At 36.9% G+C, this 18,410-nt stretch overlaps 1 protein-coding gene across 1 annotated transcript in view; it reads left to right on the top strand.

The window, feature by feature from the left end:
* LOC117063884 (netrin receptor DCC) overlaps positions 1-18,410 on the top strand; it is a 153,233-nt gene that overhangs the window by 105,621 nt on the left and 29,202 nt on the right. Inside the window, exons 10-11 of the mRNA XM_033177696.1 lie at positions 242-403; positions 11,464-11,676. Of these exons, the coding sequence (XP_033033587.1) occupies positions 242-403; positions 11,464-11,676 (375 nt within the window). The remainder of the gene's footprint in view (positions 1-241; positions 404-11,463; positions 11,677-18,410) is intronic.

The following is an 18,410-nucleotide window of genomic DNA, read 5'->3' as shown; positions in this document are numbered from 1 at the left end:
TGTTTGGAGCCCTGGAATGTTTTAAACTGTAGGATAATATTTCATAGTATGATGCTTAAGGGGTGAGCTGTCTTTTCTTAAGTAAAAGTGAGATTGGTGGAGAGAGGTAAGTAAGGGGAACCTACTTGATACTATGAAGAGTGTGTATAGATTTGAGGATCTGAAAATTCCACCATTTTCTTTTTGCTTGTTGAGTGAATACATAAGATTCAAAAAGCCCATTAACCTTTTTCTTTTGCAGCTGTTGTGAGTGCCATCCCTGTGCCGACCCTAGAAAGTGCCCAGTACCCAGGAATCCTCCCATCTCCCACCTGTGGATATCCCCACCCGCAGTTCACTCTCCGGCCTGTGCCATTTCCAACACTGTCAGTGGACCGAGGTTTTGGAGCAGGAAGAAGTCAGTGTAATGGATTTTCCTCTCTTTTTAATAAGAACAAATGAATAATAGCAAAGGTGTCTTGTAAAATGTGTTGCATTCTAACCTTCTTATCCCTTACAAAGATTAATTTCCCTATGACTGTGGTACTAGAATGTTCCTTCCCAACACAGTGCTTTAGATCCTAGCTCATGTGCATTTGTACTGATTCCCTAGGCACCTTTCCACAGCACACTCCACTGACAATACAAGGGGAAGTGGTGGGAAAACAAAGGTCAAGTGATTCCATCGAACAATGATGTGATGGGTGCTTGAAATTAATATGTCCTATTAAATAGGAAATTAATAATCAAGTGATATCTTCCAACATATTTGGTATCTGTTAGTCATGTCTGATTGCTGATGAACCAATACTTGGATGAATGCTTTAGATTTCTTTAATCAGGTAAGTGATACTTTTTCAGCTTTAAAAATTATCAGAAAAAAAGGATTTATAGGTAGTATTTCATTTATTTGAAGGAAGGCATGAAAAGAGACTCTCAAGCTATTATATACACCCTGGTGATTTCTGCTGTGCCATTTGACTTTTTTTTTTTTTTAACACAGCATTTTAAAATCAGTTCTATGGCTTTCATCTCTTAGTTAAGAACAGGTGACTCAGCAGCTCATGTGAGATAGGATGTTTTGTAATAGATATGATAGTAACAACAATAAAATATATTTTTGAGGTAAAGTATATTTTTCCAACCAAACAGGGACAGTTCTAAGAAATCATAAATCATCTAGATATAGCAAGGTTAGAATTAAAAGGCATCAAAGATCTGCCAAGGGAGAATTAGATTTTTTTCTCTTTTCTCACTGCACATAGTATCTACAGAATAAAGTTGTGTGCAAAAACTCGAGGAAAAATAGTTGCCCAATCTGCATCGAAGGTAATTACATGGGAAAGATGTAGAAAGTCTAACAACCGAAATGATCAGATCCCAAGACAACTGGAAATGGAATTCCAATCAAAGAATTGTGAGCCCACAAGTGCCTTCTTCACTTCTAAAATGTAGCTCTCTGCAACAAAAAAGACAAGTTTTAATGTTAGTTTAGTATTCTCCCTATTGGTCTGTTGTCTCCTACACTCTTTTGATTTCTTGTATATTGTCTGACTTTAAAGGGAAACATGAAAAGAATGTGTAGACTTTCAGGGGCTGGGGTGGGCAGATCACTTGAGGTCAGGATTTGTAGACAAGCCTGGCCAATATGGTAAAACCCTGTCTCTACTAAATTAGTTGGGTGTGATGACCCATGCTTATAGTCCCAGCTACTTAGGAGGCTGAGGCATGAGAATCTCTTGAGTCTGGGAGGTGGAGGTTGCAGTGAGCTGAGAGTGTGACACTGCACTCCAGCCTGCATGACAGAGCTAGACTCTATTTCAAATTTAAAAAAAAAAAAAAAATGTGTAGAATGACCTTTATCAGGTCTCTCCATCATGACTGGTACAAGCCAAAATTCAGGACTTTTAAAATTAGTAATTCACTATTTTTATTCATGTTGTGTTACTCATTTCTTGTCCCTTTTTTTAAAGGCATAGTTTTCTTTTGAAAATTTTTTCATTGAGGTCCAACATCAATTTACTCTTTCCTTTTTTCTCTTAAATGGGTGCAGCATGTGAAACTCTCTCTTATTGAATCACAGGGAAAATGATTCCAAAAGTTAAAGCTCAATGAAAATGAATAAAGGGAATCGGGTAGTATAAAATTTATTTTTATCTGTGGTTAAAAGTCTCATGTGTAACTTGTGATTTTGACAGTGAGTACGCTGGGTGTCTGTGGGATAGGAGGCATGTGAGAAATATCTGTTCCTTCTGCTCAGTTTTCCTGTGAACCTCAAAAGCATCTACAAGCAAAATCTATTAGAAATTGATTGAGCCAGGCAAGGTGGCTCACGCCTGTAATCCCAGCATTTTGGGAAGCTGAGGCAGGCAGATCACAAGGTCAAGAGATTGAGACCATCCTGGCAAAAAGGTGAAACCCCATCTCTACTAAAAATACAAAAAATTTGCTGGGCATGGTGGCATGAGCCTATAGTCCCAGCTACTTGGGAGGCTGAGGCAGAAAAAAAGAAAAGAAAAGAAATTAATGTATTAAAATATTTATTCTCTAGAAGATATTTTTATTTTTTAAAGTAAGGATTATTAAATAAAAGTAGTTATATAACAAAATGCTTAGTGATTTTTTAACTTTATCTAAAATCAATGAATGTTCTACTCCTGTCCAAAATTTTACAGATTTTTAAAATACATCTTTAGTCATTCATCAAGAATTTTTTGAACAAAGCTATGTGCAATGCAAAGGGACTAAGATCTAATATGTGTTCCAAGTGATTGCTTAAAATAAAAATAAATAACATTCACCCTCCTTTCTAGGAAACTAAATATTCTCTGAATCACTGTCAGAAACAATTAACTTCCCATTTCCCACCATTCCATATGAGTTTCTAAATGCCTTAGAGAACACTAAACATTCCTGTTCTCTCTCAAGCAGAAAACATTTCATAAATCTGGGTGGATATATCTTATTAGTCGCCTTGGGAAACAGAGAAAGGCACATGTATTAAAAGAAAAAGTCGACTTTGCCAAGGTGGAAACTCTTTTTTTCTCCAAAGTTATCTGAAAGACCTTTTGAGTTTTATAAGAAATGAATCACTAAAGTGACCCAAAGTTCTGCTGCCTTCTGAAGGCACAAATAAAGCTGAATTTCTCTCTGACCATAAGGAAAGAAAAGATATGGTACATACATTTGCAGTACATGTATTTGCTGACCTATCAGTAAATATTTCCTCTTCTTAATAAGTAACTGCATTACTGCTCTTAGTCTCAATAAGCAAATGAGTTATCCCTAGGAAACAGTTTAGCTGCATTGTATTTGAAAACTTCAACCAATAGGTGGTCTTGGGGCATCATTTCTACAAATCAGAACAAAATTGGTGCTCCCACTTTCTTGTCTTTGAAACAAGTAGGTGGTAGAGGAGTAGTTTAAGTGATTTCCACTCTTCCTTTTAGTTCTGACATTGTCTTAACTAGTGAGAAGTCTGGTCAGCTTTATTCATGGTATTTTTCTGCCTCTGTTCTCCCTCATATGGAAAATCAACTAATAAATGAAACTTGACCTAGATAAAATGAGGAGTGCAATGGAGATCATGGATTATTCTCAAGGGTCTTTAAAAAAATCCAGGCTGTAAGAAATTGGGGTTATGTAACAATATTGCATCATGTCGTTCTTTTGAGATTAATGAGTGAACTGGGTTTCTAGAGGTGTTCATGTCTCAGTCTTTGCTTAGAGTTATTGGCTTGCTGTACTTCTATCACATATTGTAGTTTTTAGAAAGAAGAAAAATCCTCATTTTCATCTTTGCAATATTTTTCCCAGTTATTCCATAGCAATTATTTAAGTGTATTGACATTAATTACTATGAAGTACCTTGAGATTTGACTCTGCTGTGTAATTGCATGCTATTGGACAATGAATTCTGACTATTTCATCATGTAAAAACAAGTGCCGTGCTAGCACGTATTTGATTCTCATTCAATACTCTGAATTGCAGAGCAGGGGCACGTCATGGGCAAAAGCAGGTTTCTTTGCTTTTAGAGATCTTAGCAGAGCTAAATGTTATACCTGTAAGCCAATTTGTTTCACATAGGTGTCCTGAAGCCAGTGTCTGAACTGGACAAAAGTGCTCATCTGAAATGAGAGTATTTCACCAGTGGAGCAGTTGCTATTGTGTTTGTTAAAGGGTTTTTGCTGCCTTAAATGTCAGCCAGTTCCAAAAAGTATTATTTTGCTCCACTTAAAATTTAAGAATTATGAATTATATATGGAAATCCTATACCTGTTCACTATATTCATTTTGAATACAACAGAAATTGTCCCCCAGGGATTGGTGATATATTCCATCTCGAGGAAGGGCCGTCTCACTCCTGTCTAGTACATTAGGCACTATCCTATTCTCCATATGTGGTACTAAGGATAGATTTTGCTAAAGAGGGGACCCATCTATGTAAAGCCATTTTTACTTCCATCAAAAACCACATCATGACGTTTGCAGCCAGGATCATGGGGCTAGTTGAAAACTTGGAGATGGAAGACTGGGCATGCAGACAATTTGGTTTTTAGAGATGCTGATGAGGAGCAATAGCATTAAAGAGTAGGATTAGGAAAAAGAAAATTCAGTGACATAATCAGAATTCATGTGAAATATGAAAATTTTCAAAATGAGAGACTGAATTTCAAAAGACTAACAAATGCATGTACATTCTATTAAACTTATGATCACAATAATAATTTAGATTTCTTTCTTTATTATACTTTAAGTTCTGGGGTACATGTACAGAATGTACAGGTTTGTTACATAGGTATACACATGCCATGGTGCTTTGCTGCACCCACCAACCCATCATCTACATTACATATTTCTCCTAATGCTATCCCTCCCTTACCCCCCAACCCCCAAGAGACCCTGGTATGTGATGTTCCCTTTGCTGTGTACATGTGTTATCATTGTTCAACTCCCACTTATGAGTAAGAACATGCGGTGTTTGGTTTTCTGTTCTGTTAGTTTGCTGAGAATGGTTTCCAGCTTCATCCATGTCCCTGCAAAGGACACAAACTCATCCTTTCTTATGGCTGCATTGTATATGCACCACATTTTCTTTATCCAGTCCATCATTGATGGACACTGAGATTGGTTCCAAGTCTTTGCTATTGTGAACAGTTCCGCAGTAAATATACATGTGCATGTGTCTTTATAGTAGAATGATTTATAATCCTTTGGGTATATACCCAGTAATGGGATTGCTGGGTCAAATGGTATTTCTACTTCTAGATCCTTGAGGAATTGCCACACTGTCTTCCACAATTGCTGAACTAATTTACACTCCCACAAGCAGTGTAAAAGCATTCCTATTTCTCCACATCCTTTCCAGCATCTGTTGTTTCCTGACTTTTTAGGGATGGCTATTCTAACTGGCCTGAGATGGTATCTCATTGTGGTTTTGATTTGCATTTCTCTAATGACCAGTGATTATGAACATTTTTTCATGTTTGTTGGCTGCATAAATATCTTCTTTTGAAAAGTGTCTGTTGATATCCTTTGCCCACTTTTTGATAGGATTGTTTTTTTCTTGTAAATTTGTTTAAGTTCTTTGTAGATTCTGGATATTAGTCTTTCGTCAGATGGATAGATTGCAAAAATTTTCTCCCATTCTGTGGGTTCCCTGTTCACTCTGAGGATAGTTTTTTTGCTGTGCAGAAGATCTTTAATTAGATCCCATTTGTTAATTCTGGCTTTTGTTGTCATTGCTTTTGCTGTTTTAGTCATGAAGTATTTTCCCACACTTATGTCCTGAATGGTATTGCCTAGGTTTTCTTCTATGGTTTTTATGGTTTTAGGTCTAACATTTGAGTCTTTAATCCATCTTGAATTAATTTTTGTATAAGATGTAAAGAAGGGATCTAATTTCAGTCTTCTGCATATGACTAGCCAGTTTTCCCAACACCATTTATTAAATAGAGAATCCTTTCCCTATTGCCTGTTTTTGTCAGGTTTGTCAAAGATCAGATGGTTGTAGATGTGTGGTGCTATTTCTGAGGCCTCTGTTCTATCCTGTTCATCTATATATCTGTTTTGGTACCACTACCATGATGTTTTGATTACTGTAGCCTTGTAATATAGTTTGAAGTCAGGTAGCGTGATGCCTCCAGCTTTGTTCTTTTTTGCCTCAGATTCTCTTGGCTATACGAGCTCTTTTTTGGTTCCATATGAAATTTAAAGTACTTTTTTCCAATTCTGTGAAGAAAGTCAATGGTAGCCTGATGGGGATAACGTTGAATCTATAAATTACTTTGGGCAGTGTGATCATTTTCATGGTATTGATTCTTCATATCCATGAGCATGGAATGTTTTTCCATTTGTTTGTGTCCTCTCTTATTTCCATGAGCAGTGGTTTGTAGTTCTCTTTTAAGACGTCCTTCACATCCCTTGTAAGTTGTAGTCCTAGGTATTTTATTCTCTTTGTAGCAATTGTGAATGGGACTTCACTCATGATTTGGCTCTCTGTCTATTTTTGGCATATAGGAATGCTTGTGATTTTTGCACATTGATTTTGTATCCTGAGACTTTGCTGAAGTTGCTTATCAGCTTAAGGAGATTTGGAACTGAGATGATGGGGTTTTCTAAACATACAATCATGTCTTCTGCAAACAGAGATAATTTGACTTCCTCTTTTCCTAATTGAATACCCTTGATTTCTTTCTCCTGCCTGATTGCCCTGGCCAGAACTTCCAACACTATGTTGAATAGGAGTGGTGAGAGAGGGCATCCCTGTCTTGTGCCAGTTTTCAGAGGAAATGCTTCCAGTTTTTCCCCATTCAGTATGATATTGGCTGTGGGTTTGTCATAAATAGCTCTTATTATTTTGAGATATGTTCCATGTATGTGTCCAGGAATTTATCCATTTCTTCTAGATTTTCTAGTTTGCATAGAGGTGTTTTTAGTATTCTCTGATGGTAGTTTGATTTCTGTGGGATTGGTGGTGATATCCCCTTTATCATTTTTGATTGTGCCTATTTGATTCTTCTCTCTTTTCTTCTTTATTAGTCTGGCTAGCAGTCAATTTTGTTGACCTTTAAAAAAAAACAACTTCTTGATTCATTAATTGTTTGAAGGGTTTTTCCTGTCTCTATCTCCTTCAGTTCGGCTCTGATATTAATCATTTCTTGTCTTCTGTTAGCTTTTGAATTTGTTTGCTCTTGCTTCTCTAGTTCTTTTAATTGTGATGGTATGATGTTGGTTTTAGATCCTTTCTGCTTTCTATTGTGGGCTTTTAGTTCTATAAATTTTCCTTACACACTGCTTTAAATGTGTCCCAGGGATTCTGATACGTTGTGTCTTTGTTCTCATTGGTTTCAAAGAACATCTTTATTTCTGCCTTAATTTTGTTATTTACCCAGTAGTCATTCAGCAGCAGGTTGTTCAGTTTCCACGTAGTTGTGTGGTTTTGAGTAAGTTTCTTAATCTTGAGTTCTAATTTGATTGCACTGTGGTCTGAGAGACTGTTTGTTATGGTTTCTGTTCTTTTCCATTTGCTGAGGAGCATTTTACTTCCAAATACGTGGTCAGTTTTACAATAAGTGTGATGTGCTGTGAATGTATATTATGTTGATTTGGGCTGGAGAGTTTTGTAAGTGTCTATTAGGTCTGCTTGGTCCAGAGCTGAGTTCAAGTACTGGATATCCTTGTTAATTTTCTGTCTCGTTGATCTAATATTGACAGTGGGGTGTTAAAGTCTCCCACTGTTATTGTATGGGAGTCTAAGTATCTTTGTAGGTCTCTAAGAACTTACTTTATGAATCTGGGTGCTCCTGCCTTGGGTGCATATATATTTAGGGTAGTTAGCTCTTCTTGTTGCATTGATCCCTTTACCATTATGTAATGGCCTTCTTTGTCTCCTTTTATCTTTGTTGGTTTAAAGTCAGAGACTAGAATTGCAACCCCTGCTTTTGTTTTGTTTTGTTTTGTTTTCCATTTGCTTGGTAAATCTTCCTCCATCCCTTTATTTTGAGCCTCTGTGTGTCTTTGCATGTGAGATGGGTCTCCTGAATACAGCACACTGATGGGTCTTGACTCTTTATCCAATTTGCCAGTCTGTGTTTTTTAATTGGAACATTTAGCCTGTTTACATTTAAGGTTAATATTGTGAATTCGATCCTGTCATTATGATGCTAGCTGGTTATTTTGCCCATTAATTGATGCAGTTTCTTCATAGTGTCAATGGTCTTTACGATTTAGTATGTTTTTGCAGTGGCTAGTACTGGTCGCTCCTTTCCATGTTTAGTGCCTCCTTCAGGAGTTCTTCTAAGGCAGGCCTGGTGGTGACAAAACCTCTCAGCATTTGCTTGTCTGTAAAGGATTTTATTTCTCTTTCACTTATAAAGCTTAGTTTGACTGGTTATGAAATTCTGGGTAGAAAATTCTTTGAGACTGGGAATGGTGGGTCATGCATGTAATCCCAGCACTTTGGGAGGCTGAGGCAGGTGGATCATGAGGTCAGGAGTTCAAGACCAACCTGGCCAAGATGGTGAAACCCCCTGTCTACTAAAAATACAAAAGTCAGCTGAGCATGTTGGTGGGTACCTGTAATCCCAGCTACTCACGAGGCTGAGGCAGATAATTGCTTGAACCTGGGAGGCGGAGGTTGCAGTGAGCCAAGATCATGTCACTACACTCGAGCCTGGGCAACAGAGCAAGACTCCATCTCAAAAGGAGAAACCAGTCCAAAATGTCTGCAAATTCCAAAAACCAGAATGCCTCTTCTCCAAAGGATCACAACTCCTCACCAGCATGGGAACAAAACTGGACAGAGAATGAGTTTGATGAATTGGCAGAAGTAGGCTTCAAAAGGTGAGTAATAACAAATTCCTCCAAGCTAAAGGAGCATGTTCTAACCCAATGCAAGGAAGCCAAGATCCTTGAAAAAAGGTTGGTTAGATGAATTGCTAACTAGAATAACAAGTTTAGTAAAGAACATAAATGACCTGATGGAGCTCAAAAACACAGCACAAGAACTTCGTGAAGCATACACAAGTATCAATAGTTGATTTGATCAAGTGGATGAAAGTATAGTGTAGATTTTATTTCAAAAATGCAGAAAAGGTAGAAAAGGAAAAATTGAAAGAAAGAAGGAAGGAAATAAAACATCATAAATATATTATTGTCCCTTTAATGGCTAAACCAGTGTTTAAAATATAATGTGGATTAATTGCAATCCATCTTCAATAGAGAGAATTAGTTAAGGCAGATATTTGAGGAAAATTGTGAAATTTCTTTCCCTGGATGAATATTTTTAATGTGGCATTTATAGACCCTTTAATAAAAAGCTGGCCCATTGGAGATAAAAGAGGAGCATAGAGAAACAGCCACAGGAACCTCATTTGTGAGATACACAATTCACAGAGGAGCACAGAGACCAGTCTAGTGGAAGCCAAAGCATTTTCACTTCCCCAGAACTTCTCCTGTGAAATTACAAACCCTTTCTGATGAATAATTTTCTCCAACCCAACAATTATCTTGGGAACCCTTGAAAGAGCCTGCCTTTCCCTTCTAAGCAATGCCTACAATCTAACATTTCGCAAGCATCCTCTGAGACCTGTGGCTGGAAGGAATTGCTAGCAAGGAGGCCCACATTAAGGCAAACTTTCTTATGGGAACAAAGAGGAGAGGACTTGATGTCATCTCTCTCAGGCCAGTGGCACAAAGATACCCAAACTTGGATCTTGGCCAAAAATTGACCATTGGTCATATTCTCCTTTAGACTAAATGAGTCCAAAGTTAAACGTAAGTAATTTGCATTGTCTCTAGAACCACACTCACAAAAATCTCATTACACAACACTGTTTGAATACAAGCACATAAGTGTTCCTTTCCCCTTTACAGTCTTAAAAGAAATTTAGTGCCTTGTATAACACCTACCCAAAGCCTCGCATCTGAGAGCCAACACCACCAAGGATTTGTCTTAATGGTTTGCTTGCAGCCCTACACATTATCCTTAATACTGTGCATTCATTTGCTCTTTTTTTCTTCTTTGGTAGGATTTCCTAGCGGAAGTAAGGCACTTCTCTTCAAACTCTTTGGGATTCTCTCATTTGCTGCCTTGATTCATTTCCCTTGTTCAAAGAAATCTTTTATCAAGTATCTGCCTGTATTTGGGCTCTGATTGCTGTATGTCTACATCCTGTGCTCAGCCAACCTTGTATCTTTCTACCTTCATCTCTGAATGGGATAAGCCTGGAGGCTGCTCAGTGACCCAGAAGACCTCTAACCCCTTCTGAATATAGAAGAATGAATATAGATACCTTCTGAAGACACATTTCACTTCTGCATAACTTTAATTCTATGTCTTGATCTTTTGTATCTTAAATCTCTATTCCCTTCAGAGTTATCAGATTTTCTTTCTATTCCTCTGTGCTTTGCTGACCTCGTTGAGCCTCTGGGAGACTTGTCTCAAAATTATCTCACTAATTATCTTGAAATATTTCCTGGTTACAAATTCTCTTTCAAAAGCAAGATATTATCTTCTATCACCACATTTTGATTTACCTGACAAAAATTTAATAAGAAATAAGTCATCAGAAAAAATATTTTATTAACACTTAAACCTACTATGCAGCTCGTTTCACTTGCAGTTTAACCTGGACTTGTTAACTTTGAATATGAATGAATAGATCAAGGTTACTCACTGTCATTAACAAGAGAAACTTCTTTGAAAATATTTTATTCTGTCTTACCTGTGTTCTCTGAAAAAAAAAAAAAAAAGTGTATTTCCACATGCAAAGCTTTCCAAATGCCCATAGGCAGTCACAGTAACTGTGCAGAACCTCTTCAACTACTGTAATCTGCCTGAAAATTACAAGGTTTACTATCAAAGAGGAAAAATTGCAATTCTGCATTCAGGCAACTTGTTCTGGCAGAGTCATCTCTCATACAACTGTTTAGCTAGATGTGCCTCCATTTTGTTATGGAAGATAATGATAGTGGTTATTATTTGTATCATTTTATTAGCAATGCCTCTGAGCATCCTGTAACTCTGATTTGTTTGACAGTTGACATGGCATGTTTAAATCACAGAAAAATTGGCATATTGGCTGGTAGAAAATAATGCAGCTATAACAGGGTTTGGTACATTGAATTTCACTGACATTGCTGCTTATGAAAGGAGAAATAACTCTTTTTTCTCGCTTCATCACTTATGATTAGAGGGCCCAGGCAGTTCAGGCAATATAGTCAGTGCTCAATGTATTTTACTACTCTTCCTCAAAGATAAATTCCTGTCCTGCTGGATCTATTTCTATTGTTTAAAGGGGAAGTGCTATCATGTTGTATAAGTATATGAAGGTAGAGGAATGAGAACGTTCATAACTTGTAGAAGAGACTGACCACATCCTATCACACCTCTCTGAATGGATCCAGGGACTCTTCCAGTGACTTAAGGAAAACAGACTTTGTCCAGGAATAATGAATGACTTTTCTTGTCTCCACTGCAGCAGTGAGTGAAGGACCAACTACCCAACAACCACCCATGCTGCCCCCATCTCAACCTGAGCATTCTAACAGTGAGGAGGCACCAAGCAGAACCATCCCCACGGCTTGTGTTCGACCAACTCATCCACTCCGCAGCTTTGCTAATCCTTTGCTACCTCCACCAATGAGTGCAATAGAACCGAAAGTCCCTTACACGCCACTTTTGTCTCAGCCAGGTAAAGTACTCGGTTGTTCACTTTTGAAATTCTTATTATTGGTGCCTGTATTTAAGTACATGAGGGTGCCTGAAAAGGCCTAGATGTCATATGTCTTTTCAATGTTGATTACATGCCCAGTGTTCTCATTTTTGTTACTGATGCTTGTAGTGTAACCCTTAATGACCCACCTCCCAAGCAGCTGATTGGTTGTAGGTGCTTTTCATCCCTTTGGAAAGTTGTCTATGAATCCTGGAAGGCAGTCCACCATTTTTAATATGTGCTATAAGGTGTGCTTGCTAGAGAATACTGGAAACATTCCTGATTCCCTAATTTCATTCTGCCACATGAGTTCTAAGGGTTAAAGCTAGACTCCAAGACTAGATGTAAAGGTATAAAGATCTGCAAAACCACTTTTTAGAGAAATGGATTGGATCTCATAATTCTTCTTTGTGCCTTTGAATAGTCATTTCTCAGGAGTTCTTACATATTTCAGAGTACTAGGCCACAAAGGAATGGCAGACCAGTGTTGAGTACTACTCAACTAATTTTAAAAATGAAGAAACTAAAATTTAGATTGATATAAAGTAACATATCTATGGTCCTTTCTAAGAAAATAAGATGGCAGGGATGGGAAATGAGTCCCAGATTCTCAATGCAGTAGTGATTTTATTACTTGGCCTAGTATCCAAAAAGGCTGACCTTGAGCTCCATTTTGTAAGGATTTGGGAGGGAGAGAGGGAGTGTATTAGAGAGAGGCAGAGACAAAAAGAGATTGAGGAAGAAAGAGGAGGAGGAAAAGAAGAAACAGGTAGAATGAATAAGTCAATAGATAAATAGATAGATATAAATAAATATTAGTACTTAAAATTGTTTGGAATATTAGAATAATTCTTAAAACCCTCAGTATATCAGGCATAAGACAGTAAATTTCAGTAGTTCTAAGTAATCTGAGATGGCCTCCTTACTAAGCACAGGCAGCTGAATTGGGTTAATCTACATTATGCTAATACATTTGACTACTTTTCTGTTACTCAGACCTACAATAATTTATTTTGTTGCTTTAGTACACGAGCCACATAATGGCTATAAAAGCTAGAAAAATATGATTGTCTATGAACTATAAATATTATTTTATATTAAGAATGTATCTAGTTGCTGGGATGACATTAGTTGATTTGTACACATCACCTCTGATGTTCTCAACATTTACATGATGTGCAATATATAGTATACTCAGCCACGCAGCCCCTGGGAGGTGGGGTGGAGCATGAAGGCATGTAGGATTCCATTGGTTGGAATGCACATTCCACTATGGAGTCTCGCTTGACACATGGGCTCAGCACATGTCATGATTTCATTCTACAGAAGATAGCCCTTCTCAACCCAGCAAAGCCTACATAGGGACTTAAAAAAGGCCTGTATTGCCCAAGCCCCTCTCTCCACCCTCTCATGCATACACACTCCACACACACACACATTATGTGGAGGATCTGCTACTTTATATGGCCCCAAAACTATGAAGTCTTTGATAACTGAGGCAGAGACAACTTGAAGCAAGAGCATTCATTTAATGAAATTCTGGTGCCAAGGTTATGCTTCCTTGTGATTTCTGGCTGCATCTGTTTCCCCACTGCAAGCACAACCCAGGGAAATAGACCTTGAAAGAAACTAGTATTCAAGATAGTTGACAGGTTAATTGCAACTGCTAACAATAACTAGCCTTTAATGCACAGGCCTGTAGGACAGGCATGATTCTGAAGGCTTATCACATCCCATTTGATCCTCTAAACAACTTTGTGAGGTAGCTACTAGTCTTAACCCCATTTCATGTACAAGGAAACTGAGGCACAGATAATTTAAGTAGCTTATTTAAGTCTATAACAAGTAAGTAATGTATCTTTTCCTTGCTCGTTTCAACTTCAGAAAACCTGGTTTCTCAAATTTTAGAAACTAATTTGTGCCTTTTAGTTTATGTCAAATTTGTTTAATGAGAAAAACAAAGACTAATAAAATTACTGTCATTAAATTAATTGAATCATTAAAAGAAAAAATCGAGAAACATCTTAAATAATTCTGAACTGAAGAATATATTTTCTCATCAGATTTCAATGAGGAAAGGTAAGAGCCTTCACAATTCTATGGTAAAGAGGACCAATTTGATAGCAACAAAAAGTAAAGTGCAGTTGCAGCAGTTTATGCTGTTAATATTCTCTCTGCTTGCAAGTAAAAACTTTAAGAATAAAACAGCTGAAAATGACATTCTGGAGGCTACATTAAATGAAAATTTTACTGCACCAGTGATATTTAGTTTGGGACACAAGATTTGGAAATCAACCTATGCTCTGGAGTGCTACAATACCAAAAGGATACTCTTTTTTTTTTTTTTTTTTTTAAAGATCTGATGATAAATGGAACAGAGAATTGGCACTTTTTAACTAGTTATTTTCTTCTAATTACATTAATGCCAAAGCTGCCTAAAACAAAATCTGATATAATGCAGTATAAATTAGTGGATTATGTTCTTCATAGAAGGGAAATAGAATCAGTTGTGCTGTTTCTGTACTAATTTCATCAAATAATAAGCATGTCTGAAGAGCCAAAAAACCATTTTCTGATCTAATGGCAACCAGGCAAAATCTCATTTTTTAAATTTTCACTGTACACTTAAGAGCCTTCTTTTGTTTTTATTTGAACTATTTCTCTCAAGCCATCTCTTCTTTCCTATTTTCAGATATCTCTGGCTAGAGTTTTTTTTGATTTTATGTTTTTTATAGCTCCTCTTTAAATGTCACTCACCCCCACTCAACTTGAGGCCTGCCCTGCTGTCCCTTTGGAATTATTCAATTCCTTTTTCTTTCGTGTTTCTCTCTTATTGTCTTCCTATGATTCCTGTTCATTTCATAATGCCTTACCTCATGATTTTCAAATAAGTTCTCCCTGCATTGCTCCTGACACATGGTAAATAGCATGCTTTTTAAAAGGGCTGATATTTACTTATTCTAATAGAAAAAGAAAATTAGCAGACTGACAAATGTATTAGCTGTGACATTAACTACATGCTTCTTAGACTTAAAGATGAAATACTTAGAGCTTTCAACAAGTTTTAATTCTAAGAAAATTACTTTAGTCAAACTGATTGATGAAGTAAAGTCATTCTCTTGTCAGCTTTTTTTTTTAAAAAAAACCTCAAATAATTTTACTGTGAATTTCACAAGAAAGGACTGCATAATTAGCGATGAATTTATCTTTACTTACCGCAAGTAATTACTTTAGAATATGGTAATGTGGGGCATTGCTCTAATTTTTAAAGATCATACTAAATGAGAAACTTCTACTTTGAAATCTTTGAGATTAGGATCAAGGAAGAAGCTCTTTCCCCACTCAAATTCCTGTGTGTGAATTTTCTTTTGTGAAATTTATTTTATTTTAGGTTCTGGGGTATGTGTGCCGGATGTGCAGGTCTGTTACACAGGTAAACGCGCGCCATGGTGGTTTCCTGCACCCATCACCTAGCTATTAAGCCCCGCACGTAGTAGCTATTTTTCCTGATGCTCTTCCTCCCTTCACCCACCGACAGGCCCCGGTGTGTGTTGTTCCCCTCCCTGTAGATTTTCGTGGTCAACATAATCAGTCTGTGCCTTAGTTGGCTTCCCAACAAGGCACACAGAGCTATTTTTGCAGCAGTTTTACATGAGTCTAGGGTAAAACATATTATGCAGTAATAGTCTACATGGGGTTGCAGAGCATTTCACAATACTTTTATAGTAAGCAGTTATTAGAAAGCCATTCTGTTGTCATAACGACTGAAATTCTGCCTACTTGAAAACAGATTCATTTCCTCATTTTTTTCTTCCACCTGCTGAGTTAAAAATGTAGCTCTAGGGTATTTATGGTGTTTCTTACAATTTCATCATCACCTTATAATAGAGTGCTTCCATCTTTTAATGCTTTATCTATAGACGTGAATAACTGTGAGATCTTTACACATTTCATGGAGGCTGCAATCACCACACTTTGCAAATCACAAATGTAGACATGTAAGTGATTTGGCTTAGTCCCCTTTCAGGTTAAATAGAAAATGTTTGATAGAGTATTGGGCTTATTGCATTATAGATCTGACATAAATTTTACAAAGGGCCAAGATAGGGTGTGTGGTTTTTTTTCTTCTTTACTAGTTAAAATTCCTTTTAGCTGTGGAATGATCAGCTGCACTTTAAATGAACCTGGGTTAGGAGACCATTTGTCTTCCAGAGATGTAACTCTAAAGGGAAAGAAAATGTGATCTCTTAAATAGTGACTTTTATATCATAATACTCTTTTATAACATTAGCCCCCTGGACCTCTTGAAACTTTGTAAAACTCCATAAGTACTATATTTTCCTTCATTTACACATTGCATTTTACACACATATATTTATAAAAGAAAACTCCACAGCATTCTGATCTTTTCCATCTTCAAGGGATCAGTATGTCAGTGGACATGACAAGACCAAAACTCACTTCATTGTACTGCGAAATTGAGTTTGATTTTCCCCGTGCAAATTGTGGCATGTGCTTCAATTTGTCTGAGGACTGAGGACAAGGAGTGGGTAGAGGTGGCTGACAGTGGACAGAAAAGGCGTTTGATTTATATTTTATGGATGGTTGGGAAATCATGTATTCCTGCTGTAACCTGATCTTCTTGGAAGGCCTTATTTCAGTAAATCTGCTATCACACAAAACTGCCAATAAATTACTATAATGCATTAATACAATTGCTTTCCCTGAGCCACTCGTAGGCCGCCATTGCAGGTATTCATCAAGAATACCACACAAGTGTTCCATTCTGCTAAAATCAGCCACAGGCAGAGGTCATGGGAGATCAGACATCCTTTAGCAGGTGACACAAGAGGGTCATTTTAAAGGCCAGTCAGATAGAATAAATCATTGGTACAGCTAATAGGAGAGATGTGTTGATTTGGTGTTATTGAAGCCAATACATCCAATCAATGCTAGAGTGGAAAATTATACTACATCTTTTTATGTAAGTTGTATCTCATGTGAAAGCTATCTGTGTGGCTTTTTGGTAGACATCTCCTTGAAATTTTTTCTGTCCTCGCTCCTAACAGATTGTAATAGGTGAAATTTGATTCAATTTGGTCTGGTCATCCTAAATTATCCATTGGTAAAATGTAATTAGGGCAAATTTGCTTTAAGTATCAATAATGTTTGTGACTCTGGAACCTACTTGGTGGTTTAATAAATTAGTATTTCCTCTACTATGAGGGTTTAGTAAATAAATATTAATAGGAAAAGAGCTCTGTTAATTGCCCAGAGGAGAGAGAAATAGTTTCTAGAAGAGTCATTATGAGTAAGCTACGTAATTGATGCCCTATTTATAAGTGACAAAGCAGAGGTCTAAGAAGGTTAGGCAGCTTGCCCAAGGTCAACAATTGAAGTAACAGCCAAACGTAAAGAATTTGGAGAAATGTAACTTTGAGGATAAAGGATTTTACCTAGCTTTTTTTGTGATGTTAACAGTTATTCTTAGAGTGACTTTTTCCTCCCTAAAATGGGTCTTCTAGGATTCTAATAATTAAATATTCTTTAGGAAGAACTACATCAGGTAGGTTAAGTCATTTAGCTGAGTGTTTGAGTAAACATTTTATTTCTTTACATTGGCATTACATGGAGAGATGTTTAGCAAAAGTAGCAACTAGCTGGAGCACTCTGAAATAGCTGCCATCTGCCTTCAACTCACCTGTCCAGTCTGTCGAGTATCCCTCTATGGTAAGGCAGGAAGCCAGGGACTGACATCTGACATCTGTTGCTGTCGCCACCACTGATGGCCAGGGCTTTGGAAGCCAACTGAAAAATAAAGATAAGCATATAAGAGTTTAAGGCATATGGGATTATTCCTCACAGTGAGAGCTGGAGAGTGTGACCATAGGTCAATGAGAGCGAAAACTTAACAGCTAGTATTTTAGGGAGGGAGTGAATGACTACAGTTGAAAAGTTTGAGTCCCTTTTTTGAAAGGTTTGCCCAATTATGAGAAAATATTGCATCAAGAATTGTTTGTTAGATCATATATGAAATTGAAGATAAGCATCAACCTAATACAATGAAACTCTAAGGTTAAAGTATTCAGTGGCCATCCAGATAATCATAAGAGAAAGTTAAAAGTAATTTGTTTTCAGAACTTTGTAATCTAATAGAAACATAATTCAAAACATGTAAATTACAAAGAACGTCCTTGGATTATACTGCAGAGTGGGTGGCCACATGAGTGACAGAAAGAATGGCGAAGGAAAGGTGGGCAGTAGGTTGTTTTCAAGGCAGTAAATATTCCTTTTACATTTCTTATAAACTTGATAGGTCACATGGTTAACTACTGCTGTATAGATTTCGTTGTTGTTTTGAAATATTTTGAAAATAAAGCATCTTTTTAAAACTCAGCTTACATAAAAGTTATAATGTTTATGCTTTATACTTTGTCACCTTTTTATAGTTTATAGAGGACATTTCCAAATAAGTGTATATCTGCCTGAGAAGTAACTTTCATCAGCTTTACCAATACAGAGGTCAATATTTAGAGAGCTTGAATACTTTGCAGCTTTTCCAGGGTCATGTGTCATTATTCTTAGGACCTTCATCTCCACCCTTACATATGGTGGACACTCGAATGTTGGTTGAATTGGTCAGAATATAATAAAATAATAAAGATGGGAGCCAGAATTTGACTTCAGTTCTTCAATTTCAAGTCTAATAATGA

The sequence above is a fragment of the Trachypithecus francoisi genome, unplaced genomic scaffold, assembly GCF_009764315.1.
Source record: "Trachypithecus francoisi isolate TF-2019V2 unplaced genomic scaffold, Tfra_2.0 Lachesis_group19, whole genome shotgun sequence".
Classification (NCBI taxonomy): domain Eukaryota; kingdom Metazoa; phylum Chordata; class Mammalia; order Primates; family Cercopithecidae; genus Trachypithecus; species Trachypithecus francoisi.
This window is presented reverse-complemented; position numbering and strand designations above follow the sequence as displayed.